This window comes from Triticum aestivum, chromosome 7A (assembly GCF_018294505.1).
Source record: "Triticum aestivum cultivar Chinese Spring chromosome 7A, IWGSC CS RefSeq v2.1, whole genome shotgun sequence".
NCBI classification, from domain to species: domain Eukaryota; kingdom Viridiplantae; phylum Streptophyta; class Magnoliopsida; order Poales; family Poaceae; genus Triticum; species Triticum aestivum.
Window position 1 is genome coordinate 543915239 of NC_057812.1, and position 19994 is coordinate 543935232.

Here is a 19994-nt window from a genome sequence, read left to right on the forward strand (position 1 = left end):
GGAGAGGGGAAAGGGGGAAGAACAGAGTGCTGATGGACGAAGGGTTTATATAGGACGAGCTTTAGTACCGGTTCATGGCACGAACTGGTACTAAAGGTGCTGGAGGGGCCCCACTCTGACAACATCCTGCCACCACTCTCATTAGTACCGGTTCATGGCACGAACCAGTGCTAAAGGTTCGCCACGAACCGGTACTAAAGATCTCCTCCCGCCTAGCCGTTGGAACCGGCACTAATGGACACATTAGTGCCGGTTCTATTACAAACCAGGACTAATGTGCCTCACATTTGACCCTTTTTCTACTACTGGTACTCCCTCCGATCCAACAGAAAGCAACAAAAACATATAAAAATAGCACCTCCGTCTTACTAGAAGTGAGTCCTGCCGGTGATCTTATAACAACATACTCTTAAATGGCCTCTCTTTTCGAATATTGCCTTTGGAGGCCGAGCTCCATGGAGCTTGGTTTTGAAAAATTCAAAATTCATCAAATTTCATATTTTCCATGTTCCAAAAAATTCTGAAAAAATACAGATATACATGGAGGCATAACACACATGTTTGTATTTTCAAGGCAAAAGACATTGAAATGAGAGCTGTGCAAAAAAGACAAATCTAGAGCTTTTTAACACATGATACTGTTCATCCTTCCATGCCATGAATTTGTCTTTTTGTACAGGTCGCATTTCAACGTATTTTATCGTGAAATTTTACACACATACACATAACATCCTTATTTACTTGCACACAATTTTTTAGATTGTTCTCAAACCAAATTTTTCAGAGTCGCTGGCCGCTTCCTCTGTACGTAGGCCAGAAGTCAGATCAAAGTAGCCGGAAACGGAGAACGGTGGGCCGTCCCTCGATCCGGATTCATCGACCCAGAATCAGATTCGGGAACGAGGGTTGATTCGGTAAGATTCGATGCGGATTCAGCGTTTCCGCAGCCGGATCGTCGATTCAGGTTCAGCAACTCAACAGTCTTGAATCTTGAATCGATTGAGTAAGCAAAAGGTCAACCATATCAATCACGAACTCCTCGTTTTACTCTCTGCCTGTTCTTTTCCAATCCCCTAAATAACTCCTTCTTCTGCTCTCCAATTACTCCAAGGCTGCTAATAAATTTTTCATTAGGAAGAAAATGATTTATTTTAGTCTTCATGGATCGACGATTCACGTTCCTCATTCCATGGTACCGTACCGGATTCATCGTATCGGAATTGATTGGATCGTGTTTCCGCTTTAGAAAAATCGTTCTAGAGATGTATACCCCCGTTGTACCCTATTTTTTCCAGCCTCCGACTCTCGTCCCCCGTTCCCGTTCCTCGTTCCCACCATACCGAAAACATGGCAACTATGAGTCAAACATGGCAACTATGAGTCAGATCCGTTATTTCAGGCGCTTCTTTCTCTAGGTCTCCACTTCCTGTGTTACTGAAAATGGAATCTGGTTAACTGTCAAGTGGCTAGCATTCTGCATCGCAAGTTTCACCAAGGCAAAGCCTTGATGACTTTCAAGTCTGGGTGGCTCACAAAGTCACCGGTCTTGTATAGACTACTGATCCACTGATCACATCAGACCAAGCATGGATGCGATCAGTACTTTATTATACAGCCAAGGGAGTAGTTGTGTAGAGTAATACTGATACAATGTCCACATGAAGATCAAGAATTCCAAGAATGGATACGAAAGTAGCGGGCGACTATAAAGATGCACCGGGGATGAATCACATCGATCACAGATTCAAACGTCTCAATCCACCTTACCATTCCCCCCGAAGCCTGCACTACCATCGTGCTGCTTCTTGTGCTGCGCACAGCTCACCGTCCATGGAGTCGCATCGTAAGAGCTGGTGCCACTGCCACCCCCAGTGAGTTCTCCTTGCCCTCTTGTTCGAGAGCCTGATCAGTCGTGGATCCATTCCTCCACGAAACTGTCCAAGTATGTGTGGTAGAAAATATATGCAACCTCTTGGCACTCTCAGTTCCACACTTCCCCTAGTCCTTGTCCTCTGCTCCCTTGTCCATGCATCTTCATTAGGTGCCACGACACTCCAAAATGATTCTAACACCGACCTTCATGCTCTCCGCTGCCTTAAACTCCATCTCACCAGCTCTGCTAGACTCCTAGCCTCCTGGACAAATGACTCGCTGCAGTTCTGCGGTTGGTCCGGTGTTACTTGCAGCAAGACACACGCATCTCGTGTCGTTGCACTGGACCTCGAGTCACTTGAACTCAATGGACAGATACCGCCTTGTATAGGCAATCTCAGTTTCCTCACTAGAATCCACATCCCAAATAATCAACTTGCTGGCCAAATAACACCTGAACTTGGCTATCTAAATAGGCTGCGGTATCTTAACCTCAGCACAAATCATCTTAGAGGCACGATTCCGAGCACTCTGTCTTCATGCCTTCGCCTTCAAATTATTGATCTTGGGAGTAACTCCCTTCATGGTGAGATCCCCCCAACCCTGAGCCGATGTTCACATATACAACAGCTCAACTTGGGTCACTACATGCTCACTGGCGGTATCCCACAAGGGTTGGGGATGCTCTGCAACCTTTCAGTTTTGGATCTTGCTAGCAATAGTCTGACGGGTGACATTCCACTTTCACTTGGAAGCAGCTCTTATCTTCATTCTGTTGTTCTCACAAACAATAGCCTCACAGGACCTATCCCGCTTCATCTAGCTAATAGTTCATCACTTCAACTTTTATCATTGACAAGAAATAGCCTGGGTGGAGAGATTCCTTCTGCGCTGTTTAACAGCACGTCACTTCAAAAGTTATCACTAGGACTAAACAACTTTGTCGGGTCCATACCAGCTTCGTCGAACATTGATTCACCCTTACAATACCTTTCTGGCACCATACCTCCTCGTTTAGGGCTTGTTCGATTAATCCCTCCCACAAGGGGATTGGAGAGGATTGGAGGGGATTGAGGTGGATTTTGACTTGTGGGGGATTTAATCCCTCTCAATCCCCTCCAAACCCCTTCAAATCTGAAGGAACCGAACAAGGCCTTAGGGAATTTTTCTTCCCTTCGCCGGCTTTCCCTAGCAGATAATAATTTCCAAGGTAGAATCCCGATGAGTATAGGCAATATTCCATACCTGCAAGTACTAGATCTCACTTATAACTTCTTGTCAGGGACTGTCCCTGGCACTCTCTACAACATGTCAGCACTTACATACCTTGGCATGGGTACAAACATACTTGTAGGGGAAATTCCATATAACATCGGGTATACCCTTCCAAATATCCAAACTTTGATTATGCAAGGAAACCAATTCCAAGGCCAAATCCCCACTTCACTAGCCAACACAACCAATCTTCCGATGATCGACCTCCAAGAGAATCAATTCCATGGTATTGTTCCTTCTCTTGGGACTCTTCCTAGTCTAGTCGATCTAGATCTAGGTGGGAATCAACTTGAAGCAGGAGATTGGTCTTTTTTATCCTCATTGACCAATTGCACACAACTGGTGAAGTTGCGTTTGGATGAAAATAACCTTCAGGGTGTCTTGCCCAAGTCCATTTGAAGCCTTTCAAAAAGCTTAGAGTTACTGCTATTGAGATCAAATAAAATATCTGGCATTATACCACACGAGATACAGTACTTGACAAGCCTCCAACTTCTTTATATGGACCAGAATTTGCTTACTGGATATATTCCTGAATCACTTGGAAATCTTCCAAACTTATTTGTCTTAAGCTTGTTCAAGAACAAACTTTCCGGATCAATTCCACTTTCTGTTGGTAACCTGAGTCAACTGAGTGAGCTATATTTACAGGAAAATAATTTGAGTGGTCCTATCCCAGGAGCTATAGCAGGCTGCAAAAAGTTGGAACAACTGAACCTCTCTTGTAACAGCTTTGATGGAAGAATACCAAAGGAGCTCTTTACTCTTATCTACCTTTCCCAGTGTCTGGACTTGTCTCACAACCAATTCTCTGGACAGATACCTCTGGAGATTGGCAATCTGAGAAATCTTGGGCCACTAAATATTTCCCATAATCAACTGTCTGGACAAATACCCCCCACTCTAGGTCAGTGCGTCCGTTTGGAGTCCCTCCACATGGAGTGTAACCTCTTTCATGGGAAAATCCCTCACTCCTTCAGAAGTTTGGAAGGAATCATTGAGATGGATCTATCTCAAAACAACTTATCTGGTGAAATCCCTGACTTCTTTAAGTTCTTTTAGTCTATGAAGCTTCTCAATTTGTCCTTCAATAATCTCGAGGATCCAGTACCATCAGATGGGATATTTCAGAATGGAAGCAAGGTTTTCATTCAAGGGAATGTGAAGTTATGTACCAGCATTCCATTGCTACAGCTGCCATTTTGCAATGCAGAGACATCCAAACAAAGGAATGTCTCCAGCATTTTCAAGATGGTAGGATTTACAGTTCTCTCTTTGGTCCTGTTATCATGCTTTGCAACCATTATTTTGAAGAAGAAAAAGAAACTCAAACAAGCAGCTCATCCATCCTGCAAAGAGTTGAAGAAGTTCACATATGCAAATTTAGTGAGAGCAACAAATGGTTTCTCACCAGATAACATGGTCGGTTCAAGAAAATATGGTTCTGTGTACAGAGGTAGAATTGAATCTGAAGAACATGAAGTTGCCATCAAAGTTTTCAAACTCAATCAACTCAGAGCACCAAAAAGCTTCATTGCTGAGTGCAAGGCATTGAGGAACACTCGTCACAGGAATCTTATAAGGGTGATTACAGCATGCTCAACCATTGATCCAACAGGACATGATTTCAAAGCTATTGTTCTTGAATATAGTGTTAACAGTGACCTGGAAAGTTGGCTCCATCCAACAGTCCATGAGGTTGGTCAAAGAAGGCCGTTGAGTTTCGGTACAAGAATAGTAATAGCAGTGGACATAGCTGCTGCTTTGGATTACCTCCATAACCAATGTGTGCCTCCTATGGCACACTGTGATCTGAAGCCTAGCAATGTCCTTTTGGATGATTTCATGGGCGCCCGTGTTGGCAATTTCGGGTTGGCTAAGTCCCTGCATAGTCATAATTCTTCGGACATTCATAGTTCTACAAGCTTAGTGGGGCCAAGAGGATCGGTTGGATACATTGCACCAGGTAATAATTTCTAAAGAGAGGTTGCTTTGTTTTTAACAAAAAATATGCAAGTTGTGTTAATTGATTGTTTGAATGACTTATGCATACTGCAGAATATGGCTTTGGGAGCAAAATCTCCACTGAGGGCGATGTATTTAGCTATGGAGTCATCATCTTGGAAATGCTAATAGGAAAGCGTCCAACTGATGAGATGTTTAAAGATGGCCTGCGCCTTTACAAATTTGTTGAAAAATCATTTCCTCAAAAGATTGAGGAGATTCTAGACCCTAGGATAGTTCCAGGTTATAGAGATGAAGGTGAAGATGCAGGAGGTGATTTAGACTGGGAAACTCATCGAATGGTTGCTATGAACTGCATCATAAAGCTCACTGAGCTTGGATTGTTGTGCTCTGCGGTGACACCTAAAGATCAGCCCACTATACAGCACGTATACAACGAAGTTACCGCAATCAAAGAATCATTTCCAGCATTGCAGGGCTGAGGAAAAGGAAAATGCATATGATGCCTTGAAGAAGACTAGTTTACATTTTTTTGACTAAGTACTTCTTTGTCCAAAAGGAAAAGTCTATTGTGAAGCTTTTCCTAGCCTGCCCCTCCCCTGTATCTTGTGGTTTTTCTTTTACTTTGCCGCACCTCGCAGCACCACTGTAAACCCTACGTATCTTAATACAATGAAGCAGCCCGGCTGCATTCGTCCCCAAAAAAAGGTCTATTGTGTATGCAAATGTCAACCAGCTTAGCTCTATGGAATAATGTTCAGCCTTGAAGCTTTCCTGTCTTACTCTTTTTTTCTGATACCTAATAATAAACTAGTACTATTTATTCCGTTTCTCTGTTTTTCAACTTGTTTGCTATTGCCAGGCATGCATATATTGCTCTCTGCTTAAAAGGGTGTATTTTACTTAACATGAAGATTAAGACGGTTAAAAGTAGCATGGCAGTAGATAAAGGTAGTAAGTCCATTTAAATCACAGAAATACTGAAGCCTGTCATCTATAGAACTGGTTATATAATCTTAGCGTCTTTAATAATTGAAAAACCAGGTTAAATTGCCCCTAAGGAGGTGTGGCATGGTTCGACTAGTTAACCTCCTAATATTCCAAAACCAGGTTGAATCACAACCTAAGGTCGTTTGGCATGCCAGTGTTGACGGGGTGGATTCAACTCAACCTGCTTTGGTGGCTTTCCAAGTTTACGATCTTATATTTCGGAGGGAGTACAACATAACCTTATTTTCACTGACCTGGATGTACAAAGGGGCGGTGGCTGCTCTGAAACCTTTGGTCGAATAGGTGGTGGGCGTTATGTCGATCCGAGGGCGCCTCTCGCCGTTGGACCTGCCGGCAGGCACACCGTTGGTGGAGGACGCGAGCGCCTCGTCGTCCGCTAGTCTTTCTCATGGTCCGATCGCACATCTAGAAGCATCCTCAAAATCGGGTTCAAAGTTAAGACTCAGGATTGAAGACAGCCAGACTGCGAGGGGGTAGTGTAATAGAGTGCTCCTCCTAAGCCTTCAGGCACTGGGAGAGCCAACTGGCGCCCAGGCACGCCGCGGTCATTGGCCGACCCATCGAAACTACGACGTATCCCCTCCATCCGCGAATAAGTATACATCTAGTTTTTGTCCTAAGTCAAAATTTTACAACTTTAACCAATTTTATAGGAAAAAACAGCAACATTTATGGCACTAAATTGGTATCACTAGATTCATTTTGAAATGTACTTTCATAATATACCAATTTGATGTCATATATGCTACTACTGTTTCTATAAAGTTGATCAAAATGTTACAACTTTGACTTAAAACAAAAGATAGAAGTACACTTATTCACCGACAGAGGGAGTAGCTCGCTTGGTTAATCGGATGACCAGTCGACGGTTGACTGGCTAATAGGTCAACCGTTTAGGGCTCTTTTGGTTGTAGTTGTAGGAATCTCATAGAATTTCTATAGGATAGGATTTGCATACAAAAATTTCCTTTGAACCTCCATTTTTCTTCTCCAATTTGGCCACATGCCATTGTGGGGGGGGGGGGGGGGGCACCCCTTGTGGGCTAGTGGCTCCCTCTCATTGCCCATATGGCCATATATTCCCTCCGACCCCTCCGGTATTCCGATAAATACTCGATACACTCTGGAACACTTTCGGTGTTTCAATACTATCGTCATATATATCAATCTTTATCTCTCGACCATTTTGAGACTCCTTGTCATGTCAGTGATCTCATCCGCAACTCCAAACAACATTAGGTCACCAAATCACAAAACTCATATAATAGAATATCATCGTCGAACGTTAAGTGTGCGGACCCTACGGGTTCAAGAACTATGTAGACATGACCGAGACACCTCTCCGGTCAATAACCAATAGCGGAACCTGAATGCTCATGTTGGGTCCTACATATTCTACAAATATCTTTATCGGTCGAACCGTTATGACAATATATGTTATTCCCTTTGTCTATCGGTATGTTACTTGCCCGATATTCGATCGTCGGTATCTACATACCTAGTTCAATCTCTATACCAGCAAGTCTCTTTACTCATTCTGTAATACATCACCTCGTGACTAAGTCCTTACTCGTTTGCTTGCAAGCTTATGATGTGTATTACCGAGAGGGCCAAGAGATACCTCTTTGATACTCGGACTGACAAATCCTAATCTCGATCTATCCCAACTCAACAAGCACCTTCGGAGATACCTGTAGAGCATCTTTATAATCACCCAGTTACGTTGTGATGTCTGATAGCACACAAGACATTCCTCCGGTATCCAGGAGTTGCATAATCTCATAGTCGAAGGAATATGTATTTGACATGAAGAAAGCAATAGCAATAGAACTGAACGATCATAATGCTAAGCTAACGGATGGGTCTTGTCCATCACATCATTCTCCTAATGATGTGATCCCGTTAATTATCAAATGACAACTCATGTCTATGGTAAGGAAACCTTAAACATCTTTGATCAACGACCTAGTCCAGTAGAGGCTCACTAGGACACGATGTTTGTTTATGTATTCACACATGTATTAAGGTTTCCGGTCAATACAATTCTAGCATGAATAATAAACCTTTATCATGAATAAGGAAATATAAAATAACAACTTTATTATTGCCTCTAGGGCATATTTCCTTCAGATAGTTCATGAAGGGCTGGGGTGCCAATGTGGGATGGGGCCTCAAGATCTGGAAGGGGGCCCTTCTCATGGAGATTTAGGTCTTGGACCCGAAGGCCAACGCTGCAGGCTTGCCCCCGGAGGAATGGTGTAACGCCCCGAGACTGATGTGCCAGGTGTCCGCTAGTTATTCGCTGTTGTTGTCTTGTCATTCGCTTGCGTGTTGCATCTTGTCATGTCATCATGTGCATTGCATCATCATGTCTTAAAAACTTGCATCCGTCCGGGTTTTCCCAGTTCCTTCCGTTGTCCGTTCTGAGCCCAGACACACTCGCATGCGCCCGCGGCATGTCCGAAATAGTATTTTATAAGTGGCCAAAAAATGTTCTCGGAATGGGTTGAAAGTTGGCATGTGGTGTTGTTATGTTGTTAGTAGGTCGCCTGCCAAGTTTCATCGCATTCGGAGCTCGTTTGATAGCCCAACCGTTAAACTATAGCGGCATTATAGCCGGTCTAACATCGGACGTTTTCGGTCTCCGGTAAAAGTCGCCGGGCCTCTCCTCTTCTCTCTTCTCAGCCCTTTGCCTTCTGCACTACCTACCGCCAGGTCCAACCTAACCTCTCTCGTCAGCCCGCGGCCCTCCTCGCGCGCTTCCGAAAATTGTCCCGGACCTGACCCGAGCAGTCGTCACCGTCGTGTCCGGGTCATCCCCAAACATCTGCAAAACATCTCCGTTTTGTTAATTGGGCTCCCTAGCTATTTTATCCGCAATCGTCCGATTGCGATCGTAGGGACGAGGTAGCCCCTAACCTAGTCTGTGAGGTATATATATACTCCACTCCTAGTCTTTTGGGACAAACCCTAAAAATTGGGACCCTTGTCCCATCCTTCCCCTTGCCGCCGCCACACTCAATTCACCTCGGGATCCTCCCAGATCGGATCTATCCAATCGACCAGCGCCACATCGCCTCCTCCTCCATCCTCTGTTGCTCCCTCGCTCGACCCCCCTGCATCCCGTGCCTTCCCGCGCCGGCAACTGAGTCCCCCACACAGAGCGATGGATCCAAAGACCCTGCCTCATGCAGCCGCGCAAGGAGCACGAGCTCCCATGGCCGTCGCCGAGCCGCTCGAGCACCTCCTCCTTCCTCCCGTCGCCTCGCCCCTCCGGCAACCAGGTCATGCCACCGCTCCCCGTGTCCTCCTCCTCCTCCTCTCCTTTTCCTGCTCTCTCTCCCGAGCTCATCTCTCTCTCTCTCCCTCCCGTTCTGCAGGAAGCCACCAGGATGGTGCCGCCATGAACGGGAGTCACCTCCTGTCGCCGTTCACCTCGACCGCGCCCAAGTCTTCCCCTGCCCGAGCCATGCCTCGTCCCTGGCCCCCTCCTCGCCTCGTCGTCCGACGACGAGCGCCGCCGCTGAAGCTCCTCCTCCATGGATGCCAAGTCCCAAGGTCCCCGCGCCCGTCCTTATGGTGCCCCGCATCCTCTTCGTGGCCCCGGAGCTCCTCTGTTGCCGTTCCCGACCTGCCTCGGTCCATAGGGAACCCATTCCCGTCCTCCTCCGCGCCGAATATAGCAAGGACCGGCCGGATTTTGCGCCGCCGCAAGCCCCGCTGCTAGCCACCAAGTCCCCTGCGCCTCCTCTGCATCCAGGTCACCTCGCCTCCTCTCGCTCACACTCCGGCCTCTCTCTGTCCCTGCCTCTTGTCTGAATCCTCCCTGCCATGGCCCTGCAGTTCCTCCCCGCCTCCAGGGCTCCATGCTGCGCCACCAAAGACCAGCTGCTGCCGCGCCTGTCCCCTGCCGGGCTGCCTCGACCTGCGGCTGCAGTTTTCTTCAGAAACACGCGGAGCGCACGCAGTCAGCGCCTCCGCCGCGCCTCGCGTTGACCCAGCGGCCTCGATCTCAACCGGGCCTGGCCCATGGTGCGAAATCCCCCCCAGCTCCCATGCTCTGTTTCGGCCCAGTGCATGGATTCGGCCTTGTTATGTTTTTTTCTTGCCAGGACGTTTTTCTTCTTCTTTTAATCAGAGTACTGCAGTTTTCAGAAAACCCCTTAATGTTCATGCATATAATAACTTAATAACCGTGCATCATATTAAAATGATTTATATATAAAACTTGCTTAGAATTTTGTGTAGATTAATAATTTGCCACTTTCATCTATGTTTAAAATGTTTAAAATGTTGTTTGTTCAAATTTGCCTAATGCCATGCTAAAATGGTTTATTCCATAACTAAATAACCGTAACTCGGTATTTAATAAAGTTTATATGTAAATGGGGTGGAAAAATGCCTAGTTTAACATGGTGCACTTTTATTGCATGTTTAATAACTCTAAAATTGTGTTTAGGGCAGAACAGGACCAAACCTAATATATGCACATAAGGAGTTTCCGGATTTGTTGTTTTGTTATTCCGGCCTCCTTTAAACTTGACTAGATAGGTAGTTTTACTTTGCTTCACCCTCTTGCCATGTTTAACAACATTTAATATTGTTGGGTACATAAACAAGATCGAACTAAATAAGTCACGTGATGTTTCGTCAATATGCAATGGAGTTGCATATTGAGCTCCACTTAGTTTGTAGGGTTGCTTGTGCACTTTGCCATGCCATGCTTCATTAAACCGGACATGCATCATACTTGGTTGTGCATCGTGCCATGCTTATGTGGTGGTTGTTTACCATGTTGTTTGCTTCTTTCCGGTGTTGCTTCTTCGGGTTAGTTCCGGTAACATTGTGTTTGTGAGGATCCGTTCGACTACGTCCGTTGGACTCGTTCTTCTTCCTTGCGGGATTTCAGGCAAGATGACCATACCCTTGAAATCACTTTTATCTTTGCTTGCTAGATGCTCGCTCTTTTGCTATGCCTATGCTGCGATACCTACCACTTGCTTATCATGCCTCCCATATTGTTGAACCAAGCCTCTAACCCACCTTGTCCTAGCAAACCGTTGTTTGGCTATGTTACCGCTTTGCTCAGCCCCTCTTATAGCATTGTTAGTTGCAGGTGAAGATTGAAGTTGTTCCTTGTTGGAACATGGATGTTGTTCCTTGTTGGAACATGTTTACTTGTTGGGATATCACAATATCTCTTATTTAATTAATGCATCTATATACTTGGTAAAGGGTGGAAGGCTCAGCCTTATGCCTGGTGTTTTGTTCCACTCTTGCCGCCCTAGTTTCCTCATATCGGTGTTATGCTCCCGGATTTTGCGTTCCTTACGCGGTTGGGTTATAATGGGAACCCCTTGACAGTTCGCTTTGAATAAAACTCCTCCAGCAAGGCCCAACCTTGGTTTTACCATTCGCCACCTAGCCTTTTTCCCTTCGGTTAGGCCAGCCCAAGGGTCATCTTTATTTTAACCCCCCCAGGCCAGTGCTTGTCTAAGTGTTGGTCCGAAACAGAGCCACTTGCGGCGCCACCTCGGGGAAACTTGAGGGCTGGTTTTAGCTGTACGTAGTGTTCATCCGGTGTTGCCCTGAGAACGAGATATGTGCAGCTCCTATCAGGATGTCGGCGCATCGGGCGGTCTTGCTGGACTTGTTTTACCATTGTCGAGGATTTCTTGTAGAACCGGGATACCGAGTCTGATCGGAATGTCTCGGGAGGAGGTCTATTCCTTCGTTGACCGTGATAGCTTGTCATGGGCTAAGTTGGGACACCCCTGCAGGGTTTTGAACTTTTGAAAGCCGTGCCCGCGGTTATGGGAAGATGAGAATTTGTTAATGTCCGGTTGTAGAAAACCTGAAGTTGACCTTAATTAAAATGCATCAACCGCGTGTGTAACCGTGATGGTCTCTTTTCGGCGGGGTCCGGGAAGTGAACACGGTGTTGGAGTTATGCTTGGCGTAGGTTGTTTTAGGATCACTTCTTGATCATATTTTATCGACCGTGCTTTGCCTTCTCTTCTCGCTCTCATTTGCGTATGTTAGCCACCATATATGCTAGCCGCTTGCTGCAGCTCCACCTCATACCTTTTACCCTACATATAAGCTTAAATAGTCTTGATCGCGAGGGTGCGAGATTGCTGAGTCCCCGTGACTCACAGATATTTCCAAAACCAGTTTGCAGGTGCCGATGAGATCGTGCAGATGACGCAACCAAGCTCAGGAGGATCTCGATGAAGATCTTGTCCTTTGTGTTGTTTTCGTTCTAGTTGATCAGTAGTGGAGCCCAGTTGGGGTCGATCGGGGACCTTTGTCGCATTTGGGGTTCTTCTTTTATTTTGGTTCCGTAGTCGGACCTTGATTGTATTTGGATGATGTAATGCTTTATTCATGTATTGTGTGAAGTGGCGATTGTAAGCCAACTATGTATCTCTTTCCCTTATGTATTATATGGGTTGTGTGAAGATTACCTCGCTTGCGACATTGCTTTCAATGCGGTTATGCCTCTAAGTCGTGCTTCGACACGTGGGAGATATAGCCGCATCGAGGGCGTTACAAGTTGGTAATCAGAGCCTTCCCCGACCTTAGGAGCCCCATTGCTTGTTCGAATTAGCAGACGAGTTGAGTCTAGAAAAATGTTTTGAGTCATTTAGGAATTATATATCGGAGAGTTTAGGAATTCTTTTTACTCCCCAGTCTCTTCATCGCTCTGGTAAGGCATCCTGACGTAGAGTTTTGACTCTTCTCTTCTCAAATTTCACTAAAAAAACTTTTTAGGATCACGCGGGTATCTTGGAATCATTCCGATGGTTTTGTGACGAGAACATTGTTCTTGGTGCCTCCTGTCTTTAGCGGTTGTGGCAGTGTCCCGGGGAGTTGAGCTCCGAGGTGTTATCGTCACAATTTTATCGTTGCAGTTCTGGAATACCCGAGTTTAGTACGCCGGCATCGAAAATCTCTTTTATGCAGTTCGTTGGTGAGATAACCTCGACGCCACCCAGTACTGGGGCGGGAGTTCGGGAGTATTGCCATAACTTGTATAACGGATGCTTTTCGAAGGTTGAGGTAGATGATTTCCGAAGGTTTCTTGGTTATGTGTTGAAGGATGGATACAGCTGGATGTAGGATTTGCTAGTTTTGGGTGAGATATTATGCTTCCCCTGTATCCCCAACACCTGATTGCATAACCGGAAAGTTTTGGGAGTTTATAAGTGGGAATTCAAGTAGCTCTTAGGATATCTTTCCGACAGATGTATGATATGAAATTGGGGTTCGATCGGGAACCTTTGTCGCATTTGGGGTTCTTCTTTTATTTTGGTTCCGTAGTCGGACCTTGATTGTATTTGGATGATGTAATGCTTTATTTATGTATTGTGTGAAGTGGCGATTGTAAGCCAACTATGTATCTCTTTCCCTTATGTATTACATGGGTTGTGTGAAGATTACCTCGCTTGCGACATTGCTTTCAACGCGGTTATGCCTCTAAGTCGTGCTTCGACACGTGGGAGATATAGCCGCATCGAGGGCATTACAAATGGGCGCTCTGCTATATCTTAGAAGACGACTTGCTGGAAATCTATCGCAAGGAGGAAGAATATTGGTGCCAACGGGGTACCATTAATTGGGTCCTATTCGGGGACGCCAACACGGCGTACTTCTAGGCGATCGCCAATGGTCGGCATCGTAGATGTACCATTCCCTTCTTTGGGAAGGGGGTCGGTTGATCCAAGATCCGGGCGAGATTCAAACTCATGTTGATGGCTTCTATAAAGCCATGTTTGCCGCAAGAGATCATGGTGGCGCGACGCTCGCCGACTCTATCTAGGAGGGGGCCCCAGCTAGTCTCGCAAGAACATAATGGGATGCTATTGGCAGAGTTCTCAGAAGAAGAGGTGGCTTCCATAATAAGAGGGATGAATCCCGCGTCGGCCTCGGGACCGGATGGCCTCCCGGTCCTGTTTTTCCAGGTGTTCTCGCATGCTATTAAGCACGAAATCCTCGCGTTATATAGGGAATTTGAAGGAAATATGCCCTAGAGGCAATAATAAAGTTGTTATTTATATTTCCTTATATCATGACAAATGTTTATTATTCATGCTAGATTTGTATTAACCAGAAACTTAGTACATGTGTGAATACATAGACAAACAGAGTGTCCCTAATATGCCTCTACTAGACTAGCTCGTTAATCAAAGATGGTTAAGTTTCCTAGTCATAGACATGTGTTGTCATTTGATGAATGGGATCACATCATTAGAGAATGATGTGATGGACAAGAGACCCATCCGTTAGCTTAGCACTATGATAGTTTAGTTTATTGCTATTGCTTTCTTCATGACTTATACATGTTCCTATGACTATGAGATTATGCAACTCCTGAATACCGGAGGAACACTTAGTGTGATATCAAACATCACAACATAACTGGGTGATTATAAAGATGCTCTATAGGTGTCTCCGATGGTGTTTGTTGAGTTGGCATAGATCAAGATTAGGATTTGTCACTTCAATTGTCGGAGAGGTATCTCTAGGCCCTCTCGGTAATGCACATCACTATAAGCCTTGCAAGAAATGTGACTAATGAGTTAGTTGCGGGATGATGCATTATGGAATGAGTAAAGAGACTTTCCGGTAACGAGATTGAACTAGGTAAGGTGATACCGACGATCGAATCTCGAGCAAGTAACATTCCGATGACAAAAGGAACAACGTATGTTGCTATGCGATTTGACCAATAAAGATCTTCATAGAATATGTAGGAGCCAATACGAGCATCCAGGTTCCGCTATTGGTTATTGACCGAAGATGTGTCTCGGTCATGTCTACATAGTTCTCGAACCCGTAGGGTCCGCACGCTTAACGTTAGATGATGATTTGTATTATGAGTTATGTGATTTGATGTACAAAAGGTTGTTTGGAGTCCCGGATGAGATCGCGGACATGACGAGGAGTCTCGAAATGGTCGAGATGTAAAGATCGATATAGTGGAAGGCTATATTCGGACATCGGAAAGGTTCCGAATGATTCGGGTATTTTTCGGAGTACCGGAGAGTTACGGGAATTCGCGGGGGGAAGTAGTGGGCCTTAATAGGCCATACGGGAAAGGAGAGAAGGGCCTCAAGGGTTGGCCGCATGCCCCCCCATGGCAAGTCCGAATTGGACTAGGGAGGGGGCGGCGCCCCCCTCTCTTTCCTTCTCCCTCTCCTACTCCTTCCCTCTCTCTCTCCTCTTGGAAAAGGAAGGGAACTCCAACTAGGATTGGGAATCCTAGTTGGACTCCCCATATAGGCACGCCCCTCCAAGGGCAGTCTCCTCCTCCTCCCTCCTTTATATACATGGGCAGGGGGCACCCCAAAGGCACTCCAAGATTTGTCTTAGCCGTGTGCGGTGCCCCCCTCCACAGTTACACGCCTCGGTCATATCGTCGTAGTGCTTAGGCGAAGCCCTGCACCGGTAACTTCGTCATCACCGTTGCCACGCCGTCGTGCTAATGGAACTCTCCTTCGGCCTCAATTGGATCAAGAGTCCGAGGGACGTCATCGAGCTGAATGTGTGCTGAACGCAGAGGTGCCGTACGTTCGGTACTTGGATCGGTTGGATCGCAAAGATGTTCAACTAGATCAACCATGTTACTAAATGGTTCCGCTTTCGGTCTACGAGGGTACGTAGACACACTCTCCCCGCTCGTTGGTATGCATCTCCTAGATAGATCTTGTGTGATCATAGCTAGGTAAATTTTTTGAAATACTGCGTTCCCCAACAGAATTCACTCAAGGCGTGATTGACCTATCTCAGTTGAACTACGACATCATCTCTCTGATCCCTAAGGTGCCGAGGGCGTTGAACGTCTGACAATTCTGACCTATCAAAGTGATCAATGTCATATTTCGGCTTCTTGCTAAAGGGTATGCCAATAGGGCGGCCCTCCTAGCATCCCAAATTACCCACCCAAACCAGTCCGCGTTCATTAAGGGTCAGTATATTTTGGACGAGATCCTGGTACTCCATGAGGTTACTCATGAAGTCAAAAGGAAACATCTCAAAGCGGTCTTCTTCAAGATCGACTTTCATAAAGCCTATGATACAGTCCATTGGTCCTTCCTTCGAGAGGTGTTAGATAGGAAGGGTTTTGACCCTCACTGGATTGCGGGAGTTATGCAACTTGTGATGAGCGGCCGGTCGGCCATTAACATCAATGGGGAAGTAGCCCTTTCTTCCAAATTGCGCAAGGGGTGCGTCAAGGGGACCCGCTCCCGCCCTTTTTATTCAACCTGGTGGTTGATGTCCACGCGGAAATTTTTAGACTCGTCCAAGCGAGCAGGACATATCTAGGGTATTTGCTCGCACCTGCTCGCTGGAGGGGGCCTCACCCACCTCCAATACGTGGATGACATGATCTTGATGGTGGAGGGGTCAGACGCGAACATCCAACACCTCAAGTTCTTGTTATTATGCTTCCAGGAGATGTCCGACCTAACAGTGAACTTCAACAAGACTACAAGAGTGAGGTGATGGTGTTGGGATACCCTAAGGAGAAATGGCGAATCGCCAATCAGCTTAACTGTCGGCTTGGCTCCTTCCCAACGACCTACCTTGGTATGCCCATTACCGACACCCATATATTAGGTAAGGACCTTCGACCGACGATGTCCAAGGTCCAATATTGGGTTGAGTCGTGGCAATGGAGGCAAGGAAGCTCGGGTCATCCTTGTCAACTCTTCGATGACCAGCTTGTTTCTGTACCTCGTGAGATTCTATAGTTTGAACGAACCCCTTGATCAAGATATAGCTAAATACCAGTCGAGATTCTTCTGGGCGGGAAAGGATAATAAGCAGAAGTACCACATAGTGAAATGGTCGGAGATCTGCAAACCAAAGGACTAGGGTGGCTTGGGCATTATTTCATCTAAGCGGGTGAACATTGCACTCCTTTCCAAGTGGCTATGGAGGATTGCCTCGAGGGAGGGCAAGCTCTGGTTGGATATCATCAACGCAAAATACTTGTGTGGCCAGGGCCTAGCATTTGCGCAGAGATCCGGGGTTCCCAGTTCTGGCAAACGATCATTCAGCTATTGCCGGTCCTCCGCATCAGCTCTTCCATTTCGGTTGGTGCTGGTACCACCACCCTCTTTTGGTTAGACCGATGTTCAGCCCCCCCCCCCAGCCTTTCGCCATCTGGTTTTAACCGTTGTTCAACATATGTGTGGATCCTAACCTGACTGTCGCGGCCGCCTTGCGTGATCTAGGCCGCATCGCATTCCGACGTGCCTTCGGCCCAATAGAACGGGACCTCTAAGATGACCTTGTAGCATGTGTGGCTCTCCACACACCGGCACTTGGGCCGGATTCGCCTCGGTGGGACCTTGAGCCGATAGGCCGATTTTCTGCTAAATCTGTTTATCGGCCCATCCTCCCCACCCCAGGTCTGGTAGAGCTTAATCTCCTTTGGGAGATTAAACTTCCATTGAAGATTAGGATCTTCATGTGGCAGTTAGTCAGGGGGCGCCTACCCTCCGGCACGGAGGTTCTGAAGTGCAACGGCCCTTCCGACGGGCTATGCCCCCTTTGCCCGGTCCCTGAGGACTCGAACCACATCTTCTTTGTGTGCCCCTCGGCGAGATTTTTGTGGAGTTGCCTTCGTGAGAGACTGTGGGTGCCGGTTGGTGCCATGACAACCTCCGAGATATGTTTGCGGAGGTGCTCACAATTCCTACTACTGAGCGACCCTCCTTATGGGTGTTGGTGGGGTCTCTTTTGTGGACACTATGGAATGTTCGTAATAAGCTAGTGATTGAGCATATTATCCCCACTGCGTGTGACTGACACCATTTACAAATTGTGTGGATTTCTATAACTCTAGAGGCCGCTTAGCAAACGCAAAGACCGCATCTACATTGACAGGATGATCACCGAGCTCCGCTCCTCCGCTTCCCGGCTAGCGCCATCGCTCCCATCACCGCTTCCGTCGCCTCCTCTGGAGCCAGATTAGATTTCGTTTCTGCTTTTGAGGCCTGTTGTGCTGATCCCCCAACAAGACTTTTGTCTCTCGTACTTCTTTGTGTGTGTTTGCTGCGGTCCGTTGGACGGAACCTTGCTACCGTTTGTTTGTGTCGTCGCTGTTGCTTTATAATATAAAGCGAGGATCCTTTTTCATCAAACGAAAATCTAACGTACACCTTTATTTGATAAAGTTGATTGGAACATTACAAAATATCACTGCATGTGACAGCATTGATGTTACATTGATGTAGAGGCCGGGGGTATTCCTCCTTTTCGGAAGAAAAAAAAATATGGCAACATTGAGATTACATGGTCATTGCGGCGGTAACGTGACAGTAACTGCCGAGATTTTTATCCTAGCTCACCACTGCAAGCCTTTGCTCGTAGGGCCTGAATAACTGGCAATTCCCGTCCAAGACTCATCGATGGGGTGTTCAAACTTTGTCGTGGTCGTCGATGATAGGGTCTGGAGTTGGGTGCGGCGGCTTGTGGAATGAGCTATCTTTGGGAATTGGGCGAACTCGGATATCAGGATCTTCGCAAACATTGTGATCATGATGTTCTTTCGGCGAAGACTTGTAAGCGTGCTCATCGACTAAGGGTCAGGAGTTGGGTGCGGCGGCGGGCGGATAGAGCTAACTCGAATAGGAGGATCTTCGCAAACTTTGTGATCATGATGTGGTTTCGGTGAAGACTTGTAAGCATGCTCGTTGACGAAAGGGTCAGGACTTGGGTGTGGCGGCTCGCGGAAAGAGCCATCCTTGGGAATTTGGCGAACTCGAATATCAAGATTTTCACAAACTTTGTGATCAGGATATGGTTTCGGCGGAGACTTGTAAGCATGCTCGTTGATGAAAGGGGCAGGAGTTGGGTGCGGTGGCTCGTGGAGTGACCTGTCCTTGGGAATTCGGCGATCTCGAATATCAGGATCTTCACGAACTTTGTGATTAGGACGTGCTTTCGGTGAATACTTGTGAGTTACAGGTTGAAGTGTGATACATGAATCACCAGGGACAGAGTGTCTAGGATCTTCCAGGGGCGTCAAAGACTTGCCAACAGGCTCAGCAATCGACTGGTTCGGGAAGTGGCTAAACTTGGGGCTTTGGGGAACTTTGTGATCACCATGTTTTGCCGGCAAAGGTTTGTCTTTCAGAGGCTGAAGTATGTTGCATGGCTGGTCAGGATATTGGAGGGCGGGACGAGAAGGCTTGTGGATTGGAAATTTAGGTGTGCTAGATGGAAGTGGGTGAAGAACTTTTTGCTCCGGAGTAACGGACCCGCCACAACTCGAACCTGACAGAGAGTAGTTGTAACAATTAGCAGATATCAAATGACAACACAAATTTCATGCGTGTGTGCAGAAAGTACAGTACTAACTAATTGAGTGGGTTGGCAGCAAGCTACTAGCTACCTGGAGCGGTTGGAGGCTGAACGGCACGAGCAACTGGAGTGGCAGTTCCTCGAGCTGCCAGCAGAATGGCATCGTCGGAGGAGGACGAGGAGGAGAAAGAGATCAGATATGGCTTGCTGTGCGACATGATCCTTAGCCACACCAGGGAGCGCAGAGGCAGAGCCGAGCGCGGAGCAAGTGCCATTTCTCACCAGCTACCTACAGGACAGTTGGTTGATCAGTGCTTCTGTCAAAGCTCAGAAGGAAGTCTAGATCTATGATGACTGCCTCTAAATTAGCCGCTTGTAGTATGGGTATTTATACTTTTAAATAGAGTAGTACTACTCCATATCAGAAATGTCGTAGCTCAACGAGGAACTTACCTGGCACCTTCCCCAACGACAAAATTAACTACCATGTGCATTCATCGAGGCATGACCATCAACTGGAATCTCTGCTGTCTAAAAAGAACCTAATATTCCTT

The 19994-nt window shown here is 46.5% G+C and overlaps 3 protein-coding genes across 3 annotated transcripts; 2 read left to right on the forward strand and 1 right to left on the reverse strand.

The window, feature by feature from the left end:
• Positions 1 to 921: 921 nt before the first annotated feature.
• LOC123153463 (receptor kinase-like protein Xa21) lies at positions 922 to 2946 on the forward strand. Its single transcript, XM_044572576.1, has one exon. The coding sequence runs from the start codon at positions 1945 to 1947 to the stop codon at positions 2944 to 2946; it is 1002 nt and encodes a 333-aa protein (XP_044428511.1). The 5' UTR covers positions 922 to 1944.
• Positions 2947 to 2958: 12 nt separating this feature from the next.
• LOC123153464 (receptor kinase-like protein Xa21) lies at positions 2959 to 5594 on the forward strand. Its single transcript, XM_044572577.1, has 2 exons — positions 2959 to 5113; positions 5206 to 5594. Exons 1-2 carry the CDS (start codon positions 4213 to 4215, stop codon positions 5592 to 5594), a joined length of 1290 nt encoding a protein of 429 aa, XP_044428512.1. The 5' UTR covers positions 2959 to 4212.
• Positions 5595 to 18280: 12686 nt separating this feature from the next.
• On the reverse strand, positions 18281 to 19890 carry LOC123151854 (extensin). The gene is made up of 2 exons (XM_044571499.1): positions 19532 to 19890; positions 18281 to 19413 (listed from the first exon to the last, which is right to left on the reverse strand). Exons 1-2 carry the CDS (start codon positions 19713 to 19715, stop codon positions 18716 to 18718), a joined length of 882 nt encoding a protein of 293 aa, XP_044427434.1. The 5' UTR covers positions 19716 to 19890; the 3' UTR covers positions 18281 to 18715.
• Between the last annotated feature and the right edge of the window lie 104 nt (positions 19891 to 19994).